Raw genomic sequence first — 10,098 nt, 5'->3', positions numbered from 1 at the left:
TGCACGTCCTCCCTGTGACCATATGGCTTTCCTCGGTTTCCTCTCGTATCTCAAACACCTGCGGGTCTGCAGAAGAATTGGCCTCTGTAAATTGCCCCTCTTATAGAAACATAGAACATAGGTGCAGGAGGAGGCCATTCGAGCCAGCACTGCCATTCATTGTGATCATGGCTGATCATCCCCTATCAATAACCCGTGCCTGCCTTCTCCCCATATCCCTTTACTCCACTAGCCCCCAGAGCTCTATCTAACTCTCTCTTAAATCCATCCAGTGACTTGGCCTCTACTGCCCTCTGTGGCAGGGAATTCCATAAATTCACAACTCATCCTTCTAAACTCCAGTGAATACAAGCCTAGTCTTTTCAATCTTTCCTCATATGACAGTCCCGCCATCCCAGGGATCAATCTCGTGAACCTACGCTGCACTGCCTCAATCACAAGGATGCCCTTCCTCAAATTAGGAGACCAAAACTGTACACAATACTCCAGATGTGGTCTCACCAGAGCCCTATACAACTGCAGAAGAACCTCTTTACTCCTATACTGAAAAATGCAGGGAATGAATGAGAAAGTGGGGTAACACAGAACTAATGTGAACAGGTAATCTATGGTCGGCGAGTACACGGTGGGCCAGAGGGCACGTTTCCATGCTGTATCTCTAAACTAAACACAAGATATTTGGCAGCATCTTAGGTCACATCAAAACACTCGCCTGGATGATCCAGAGATCGACTTTTTTTTACTCATCCTGGCAATTTCGAGATCAACGGTCATGGGATTCGTGCTCTCATAGTCACTTAACCAGGGACCTCCGACTGAGCACTAAATTATATTTAGCGACTGAGAACTTCATTAAATCTGAAGATGGACACAAAAAGCTGGAGTAACTCAGCGGGTCAGTCAGCATCTCTGGGGAAAAGAGATAGGTGACGCTTTGGGTTGAGACCCTTCTTCAGACTGAGAGTCAGGGGAAAGGGAAATGAGAGATGCAGTGGGTGGTGATGTAGAGAGTTGTAGAACAAATGAGTGAAAGATGCAAAAAAGTACACATGATAAAGGAAACAGGCCATTGTTAGATGTGGCCTAGGTGAAACCGAGTATAGACAATGAGATTCAACAAGACGACTTTGAAGCTGATACGACTTGGGTGGGGGAGGGATGGAGAGAGGGGGGATGCAAGGGTTACTTGAAGTGGAGTAAGCAATATTCAAACATGAATATGGACAAGCTGTATTCTTAAAATCAAATAATTTGATTGGCGAGCGATATTCTTAGATTCAAATAATTTTATTCCAACTCGGCAATAAATATTTACAAATATTTTACAGATTAACCAAATATTTACAAATTAATTTATCGGTTATTTTAAAGTATGTAGAATCCAACCGCCAGTTTTATCTGGAAGATTTTACAGTTTTCAAGTGTTTCCAGACTATCAGTAAGAGCTTGTAAGCATTGCGAAGATCGGCGCCTTGAACTTGACCCTGGGACAGGGCAGACCTTTGGTGCGTCAGAGGAAGTCTTGCAGATGGTATAGACAAGAAGTGTTGGTGTAACTCAGCGGCTCAGACGGCATCTCTGGAGTAAATGGACAGGTGACGTTTCGGGTGGAGACCCTTCTTCAGACTCATTGTGGGGAGACTGGAAGCAGGACAAATCAGAGCCGCAACAGATTACACCAGATTGTTGGTTTAGGGATGATGTTTTGATTTTCTTGTTTATATATATTTTTTTAATTTGAAAGCAACATATCTACAGATTAAATATAAAATATCAGCTCTCTGGCTGACTTATATTTGAACATTTAATATGTATATCATACACCTTATAAACATTGCCACTCGTGGTGCAAATTTGTAGTTGGGTCACTGAGTTGCAGAAACATCTTGCACGCTTCTTTAGATTTTGCTCTTGTCCGTTGGGAGGTGCTGAATTATTCAAGCACCGGGCGTGAAAGATAGGAAGAATATGTCCAGCGTTGCCCCTATCATGGGCTTTCTCTCGGTTTAATAATGGGTTTCAGCCGGCGGGCGAGAGATGCCGTGGGCGTGGGCGTGGGCGAGAGGTTCGCTTCCAACCAGCGCCTCTTCTTCCACGTTGAGTTGGTCATCTAGAGCTGCCTCTGATTCCACGCTGTTCTCCAAGGAGCACACGGCGCAGGACAGTGCGGGCACCACGCTCTCCGACAAGCTGCTGAACACCAAGGGGATATGCACCGACTTCGGGCCGGCCCACTCGCCCCTGTAGTCGTACAGAAACAGCGTGTCGTCTTTCCGCTGGCGCTTCTTCGACTTGATGTAACACAGCACTATTCCCAGGAGAAAAAATCCGTAGAAAGACATGACTATTAAGATGTACAGATACTCGCTGTCTTGTGAGTCACTGGCAGCCTTCGCTGTGTGAATGCTTATTTCGGCTAAGTTGGTCTCATTGGAATTGTACATCTTTTAAGTTGACAGACTTCAGGGGGAATGAAAAACCTAGTGCAGAGACAATTAACAAAGATATCAGAACTACTCAGAAGTAAACTGTGCCCCGTGTTTCTTTGAATAACACCATTGCAACATGAAAACGACTGAACTATTTTACATTTTGCTTTTTATCTAAACAAGAGTACATTAAACAGTGCACAAGAAAGCTGGAGAAACTCAGCGGGTGCAGCAGCATCTGTGGAGCGAAGGAAATAGGCAACGTTTCGAAACGTTGTCTATTTCCTTCGCTCCATAGATGCTGCTGCACCCGCTGAGTTTCTCCAGCTTTTTTGTGTACCTTCGATTTTCCAGCATCTGCAGTTCCTCCTTAAATACATTAAACAGTGCTTCGTGTTTGTTTAAATTAAACGATGACAACTTTTAGAAGACTGAAAGAACTAACTTGCATTTTACTGTATTCAAAAAAATAACGAATTAAAGTGTGCGTCGCCTTTCTTTAATGAAAACTATAACATTAATGAAAGAACTAATTTGCATTTTATGATCCAAAAATAGTTAATTAAAACTGCGCCATGTTTCTTTAAAGTAAACCATTACACCATTCAAACGAATGAATGAACTAATTTGCACTATACTACAATCCAAAAAAGTTATTTATTTTGTAATGTTTACCAGCGTGACGTTTAGGATTTGTAGCAAATGTAAACCAACCCACCGATTTTTAATTTTTTGTTTGTAATGCAGAACTTTACTCACTTTAAAAGTCGTCTTTCACACGTGTGCCAATGATGAAATGATGGGAGCTCAGCTTAGAGCAGCTACATGTGTAGCGATTCGCTTCCGTTCATTATCCATACAGCCGACAGGCCTTTATATACAGATTCCACGGAGCACCATCACGTGTCGAGGGATGTTAACTTTGAGATGAGGGATCTGGATTCATTTTACTGTTAGATGTCGGGCGAAACGAACTTTTGACCTAAGCAGGGAAAATTGGCAGCAAACTCACTCTAGTGACGCGTGCACTATGCTCTTAAACATAGTTCACCAGGAAAAGAGAGCAGTGCAGTCAATGGACAAACGTGTTGAACTTCACTTTCTGCCCCCCCCCCCACTGGTCTGAAATTCTCAATTCAGCCCAGTAGTACAGCTGGTAGAACTGCTGCCTCACACAGCGCCAATGAACCAGGTTCGATCTGACCTCGGCTGCTGTCTGTGTGGAGTTCGCACGTGAACTTTTGATTCTTGTGACTGTGTGTGTGTGTTTCCCTCGAGTACTCCAATTTCCTCTCACGTCCCAAGGACGTGCGGGTTTGCAGGTGAATTGCCCCTCTGTAAATTGCCCCTAGTGTGTAATGGAATAACTAGTGTGAATCGGGTAGTCTGAGCAATGTTCGGCGTTCAATTACGCTGGGTCGAAGGGTCTGTTTTCATGCTGTATCTAAACCGAACTGATGTGGGCGGATGATCCATGGTCGGCATAGGCCTGGTCACGACAGTGATAAAAGTGGGAATCCCGGCCGGTTAATCTCCACCACTCAAGTCCATGTTTTCGGGCTGTTTCCCATGGCGGATAGAGTACTTATTAACAAAAACAAAACAATTTGAATTTTCTGGCGTAGAAAATGATTCCATATTTTAAGGTCAAACGTCGTTATAAAAGACCCCCCCTCCAGTCTCTCTGGTCATTGTGCATGTTGCGAGTTTACTCGAAACAGACAGCAACTGTGACAATGACATTGAAGGAGAGGATGTAGGGGGTGGGGAGGAAAGCTTCGCTCTAAAATACAGATGTCGAAGCTCATGGGAAAATGTTGTAAGAGTGCGTTCACATGTCACGTCGTTCCTGAAACAGTTGCTGCTGTTGCACTGAGACGCTGTATATCATCAAGGTCTTGTTATTAATCCAGAGGCTGTTGCTTGTAAACTCAATCTTGGTCCAGGGACAGACACGTAAATAAACTTCAATTTCTAATTGGTCCCCGCTGTGTCTCACGGGGTGAACCACACGTCTGCATTAAAGCTTTTGCGTGTATTGGGGGGAGGGGGAGTGTGCGTTTTCACTTGGCCAATGGTCTGCTACGGGAATTAATTATTTGCTTGCTGGCATTCAATAAAAACACGATTGTACACGACGAATTGAACAGAAGCTGGAAAATATTGTAATATCACCCTATTTCATTACGAACCATTTCATTACGAACCATTATCTGTAATCTTTTTGCCCATAAACACCTCGTTGATTTACCTATCTTCAACGGTCAATCTACATTAGCCAATTAATTTAGCAGCAAGCACCTCTTTGAGATGTGGGTGGGAATCAGAATAGTAAACTCCACTTCCAAGGAGCACCAGAGCTCAGGTTGCTACAGCTGTGGCAGCTGCATCATTATCTTACCATTCAAAGTAAATGAGGCTGAGGAAGGGTCTCGACACGAAACATCACCTTTTCCTTCACTGCAGAGATGCTGCCTGACCAGCTGAGTTACGCCAGCATCCGCAGTTCCTTCCTACACGAAGCTGACATTAATCTGATCTCATCTCTCTCTCCCACAGCCTGGCTTACACTCAGGCTTGGAGCTCTGAGTCTAACAGAAAGTCGACTATTCCTTTCATTCCAAAGATGGTGCTTGACCCAGCAAGAACTAAACTTGACATTTATACATTTTGGTTTTGTGACAGCCTTTCCTTCACAGCAGGTGTTTTCTCACAGATTTGAGCGGTCGATGCTGGATAGTTATGGGAATATCACACAAGCTGAAGAGCTGTCGCACATAAGGTCAGTGATGGCAAAAAGTGCAAACTTTTTCATCGTTATCCAGTTGCAACTGAGGAATATCAACAGCAAGGTCAGAATTTAACTAACCAAAATCATAGTGGAAATCACAAATTACAATTTTATTTTGTAACTGAAAACATATCCAAATACAAATAAATAACTGAATATATTTTGTAACCAAGGTTCACACAGATCTTTGCAGGAAGTCCAACGAAAATTTCCAGACTTTTGTCTTGAAATTCATGACATTAAATACTAAGATTGCTGTACAATTGACTAAGTGGAAGAAAAAGGAACTTTCACCAAATTTACAGTCCTATAGGTATTTACAGATAGAAATCAACCATTAAATACCAACAAGATTTAATGCAGTTGCCACACTAGAATTCCTTAAAATGAACAGTAGTCAAAGAGCAAAGTTTCACCATCCACTCAGTTTATACAAGTGTGTGCACCTTTATCTTATGTACATTTTAACCCTCTTTTCCCATTCTTCACATTTACATTTAAGAAAGTTTATATTAACCATGCATAAAACATAACAAAAGCTTATTCACATGAAACAAACAAGTTCAAATGCATTCCCATAAAATGAGACACCGTGAAAAATGAGCAACTTACAACAGTGTTAATCATTACTGTACTGTGCTACTGAATCACCGCTCTTAGGAAAAATAGTAACTTGGATTCATTTTCAGAAGTTGTCCTGCCCCCTTTCTCTCCCCTCTCCCAACACATTGTGAACATGATTGCTTTTGTTTAAAAACGTTCACAATTTTTTTTCTCAATAAATCAATTGACATGCATTCCAAATTCTACTCATTGAACTACATTTGGCGCAAACATACTAATCGGTCATTGAAACTACAACTGATAGCCAGTAGAAAATTAACTTAAAGCAGTTTTCTTAACAGTAACCAATATCCGAGAACCAAAAAAAGTCAAAGATCAGCAAGAGGCGGAAAGATTAAAATCTGTGCATTATTTTCAGGGCTCTGTTTTTCTGCAAGTATTGTTCTCACTGTGAAAGTAGCTGTCGATACCATGTGTATCAATCACAAAGGTCATCTCACAGCTGCAATTAAGCTTATCGCTCACACAAGTCACAAGCATGAAAATAGTGAATTCGGGAAAATGAAGGATAAAATCCACTGTATTTTATTAATCTGTCTTATGCATGTTGATATTTCAGCGTGTCTATCTTAAAGCTGCAATATCTCAATTCTGCAAACATAAAGATTAAAGTCTTAGGAAAACAAGGATCTTTTATTGTTCAGGAACAATAATTCAAAACCTGTCTAAACAACTTCTTAAACGCCACTTTGGTTCTTGCCAATTTTAAGGTGGTGATGCAAAACACAAAATGTCTACGTTGAATACACTGGAGGCTTTAAGGGACACCATTTCTCTTCCAAGAGTTAGTAACTTTTAGTTCCTACTTACATTAACGCATCGGACATCTACGAAAATATGAAGGAAACATTATGAGCATTGTGTAAACCTCTCCTGACACATGAGTAACAACTGTTCTGAATCTGTAAGTGGAGGTTTTTGTACCGTCAGTCAACAATATGAATTGCAGAATGCATTTCCATTGTAGTGTTTTTACATTCAGCTGCCCAAGCTTTACTAAAATGCAAAACTAACTGGAATTTCAGAGGCAGTTCAACAGCATAATTTTACATACAGCAGTTTGTTTTTGTTTTCCTCATTAACACTTTACCACCAACCTACCCAAGAGAACAAGTACATAACACAAAAAGGCAAAAAATGGGTTTAAAAGTAAAAGATTCGTAAACTTGCAGATGTCTCAGAGGTCAGTGCTTACTAGGCTGTTCCTCAAGATCAATTCTCCCACCCCTCCACACCCCCCCTCATTCTTTCCTACTTACAAACTTATCCAAGAGGACACAGCCCATGCATGGAATTTGACAGTGAGTGCAGGCAGTATATTTGAACAATTTAGATGGCATCTATGAGCTCAGCTGAGAACCACATGAACATTTCCAACTGGAATGATTAGTTAACACTAGGGGTTTACAACCATGGTCAGTTTTACTTTCCCAGTTGCACAAACTATTACCTTAACTAGTTAGAAAGCAGGGAACAAACCCGAGACTCAGTTGATCTTTTGATGCTCAGCTAGACACTGGCTAAACATTTAATGAACCATTAAGTTGCCTACCAATGGTACTACTCTGGATTTCTTAAGACCTCTTTGACCGAGCAATCCCTGCACTGATTAAAACCCTGCTTAATCAAACATTGCACAAGTGTATAATAAATAAACTATACGTTTCCACAATTTTGAGAGAACATGACTATTAGCCGCTCATGAGATCATGTAGTTATGTTTGTTCTCGTAAATCATTTATCAAATTACATTTAATTTATATAAGACCACAAAAAGAAACAAGTTACTTTTGCTTCAAATGGTTTAGTAATCCTGACTGGAATAAATGTTAATACCTATAATCAAAGAATACTACAGGGTCACTTGTTTTATAATGTGATACTCTTTCAGATTAATTAATCCTATGGCTTTAGATTTGAAAACATTGTTGCGTTTTGATCTGTTATTATTATGTTTCAAGGTCATTCCTATATATTCGGGTTGGGTGGATTGCGGTTATTACTTTCCTCCGTACATTCGTTCAATGTCTGCCAGATAATGGCTTTTGAGTTCCTTCCGTTTCAGTTTGAAGGCATCTGTCACCAGACCCGTCTCTGGAGTCCAGGCTTCAGGACTCAACCGAACCTTCAATGGAATCTCAAATTTCTCCAATCTCGCTGCAAATACAAACATCACACAAGAAATTAAAATACAAGAATGCACAAATAAGATTTGAATGAACAAGAAACAAAATAATTAGAACATTAAAAAAAACAAAGGATAAATGCATATACAGGATAATTGAAGTATATAAATCAGAGTATAGTAGAAGTGAGATCGACCGATTGACCAAATGGTGCCAGCACAATAACCTGGCTCTCAGCAAAACCATGGAACTGATTGTGGACTTTGGAAGGGGTAGGATGGGGACCCACAGTCCCGTTTATATCAACGGGTCAATGGTGGAAAGGGTCAAGAACTTCAAATTCCTGGGCGTGCATATTTCCGAAGATCTCTCCTGGTCCCAGAACACGGATGCAATTATAAAGAAAGCACATCAGCGCCTCTACTTCCTGAGAAGATTACGGAGAGTCGGTAGGTCAAGGAGGACTCTCTCGAACTTCTACAGGTGCACAGTAGAGAGCATGCTGACCGGTTGCATCGTGGCTTGGTTCGGCAACTTGAACGTCCAGGAGCAGAAAAGGCTGCAAAAAATTGTAAGCACTGCCCAGTCCATCATCGGCTCTGACCTCCCTACCATCGTGGGGATCTATCGCAGTCGCTGCCTCAAAAAGGCTGCCAACATCATCAAGGACCCTCATCATCCTGGCCACTCACTCATCTCTCCGCTGCCTTCAGGTAGAAGGTACAGGAACCTGAAATCTGTTTATTAAACTTTATCTGTTTATTTATATATGTGTGTGTGTGCGTGCGTGTGTGAGACACACACACACACCTATATATATATATACACATACATACACATATATATACATATACACACATTATATATACATACGACATAGATACATACATATATGTATTTGGACACACTGATCTTGTCTTTATGCCTACAATATTCTGTTGTGCTACAGCAAGCAAGAATGTCATTGTCCTATCTGGGACACATGACAAACTCTCTTGACTTGAGCTATGCTATTCTCATTCCACCCTTTGCTTACTGTTTCTTTATTCCCTTGACCTTTCTCAACTGTCCACTTAATCTATCCTTAAACCTTGAATCTAATTACTCCTCTGAATTTTGGTATTTGGGTAGAATGTAATGGTGTAGTTCTACCGCATCAAACAATATAATCCGGGTCAAACAAGGGTCACTAGGGTCTCTTCGATATCACGCAACTCTGCTCTTGCTCCCCTTCCCCCCATTTGTTACAAGGACCGAGTCCCCTTTGTCCTCACCTTCCACCCCATCCGGTGTCGCATACAGCACATAATCCTCCGACATCTTCCCCACCTCCAATGGGATCCCATTACTAGCCACATCCCATCTCCACCCCTTCCTGCTTTCCGCAGAGACCATTCCCTCCGCAACTGCCGGGTCAACTCGTCCCTTCCCACCCAAACCACCCCCTCCCCAGGTACTTTCCCCTGTCCCCTGACCCCGACAGTCTTTTCAGGTGAGGAAGAGGTTCACTTATACCTCCTCCAACCACATCTACTGTATCTGCTGTTCCAGGTGTGGACTCCTGTATATCTGCGATTATTTTGCTGAACACCTCTGCCTAAACTTATCTGATCTTCAGGTTGCTCAACACTTTAACTCCCCCTCCCATTCCCACACTGACCTTTCTGTCCTGGGCCTCTTCCATTGTCAGAGTGAGGCCCAGCGCAAATTGGAGGAACAGCACCTGATATTTTGCTTGGGCAACTTGCACCCCGGCAGTATGAACATTTACTTCTCTAACTTCAAGTAGCCCTTGCTTCCCCTCTCTCTCCACCCCCTTCCCAGTTCTCCTACAAGGCTTACTGTCTCCGACTACATTTTATCTCTGTACTGCCCACTTCCCTGACACGAAGGGTCTGAAGAAGGGTCTCGACCCGAAACGTCACCATTCCTTCTCTCCAGAGATGCTGCCTGTCCCGCTGAGTTACTTCAGCATTTTGTGTCCACCAATTTAAACCAGCATCTGCAGTTCCTTCCTACACAATATAATCTGGGTATATATTAATGCAAGATGCCAGGAAATTGATTCTTAAAGTCCAATGAAAAGTGACTGATTGCCCAGTTGGTCAACATGTACTGCATGAAGTTG

At 41.9% G+C, this 10,098-nt stretch overlaps 1 protein-coding gene across 2 annotated transcripts in view; it reads right to left on the bottom strand.

The window, feature by feature from the left end:
* Positions 1-5,303: 5,303 nt before the first annotated feature.
* The window catches only part of acsl3 (acyl-CoA synthetase long chain family member 3), a 73,131-nt gene continuing 68,336 nt past the window's right edge, over positions 5,304-10,098 (bottom strand). Inside the window, exon 16 of one of the 2 annotated variants that reach the window (XM_033031126.1) lies at positions 5,304-8,001. In XM_033031126.1, the coding sequence (XP_032887017.1) occupies positions 7,844-8,001 (158 nt within the window). In that variant the 3' untranslated portion in view covers positions 5,304-7,843. The remainder of the gene's footprint in view (positions 8,002-10,098) is intronic. The other variant, XM_033031128.1, reaches the window with a different exon arrangement.

The sequence above is a fragment of the Amblyraja radiata genome, chromosome 13 (assembly GCF_010909765.2).
Source record: "Amblyraja radiata isolate CabotCenter1 chromosome 13, sAmbRad1.1.pri, whole genome shotgun sequence".
NCBI lineage: Eukaryota > Metazoa > Chordata > Chondrichthyes > Rajiformes > Rajidae > Amblyraja > Amblyraja radiata.
Note: the sequence above shows the minus strand (reverse complement) of the source record. Positions and strands in the feature narration are given on the sequence as shown.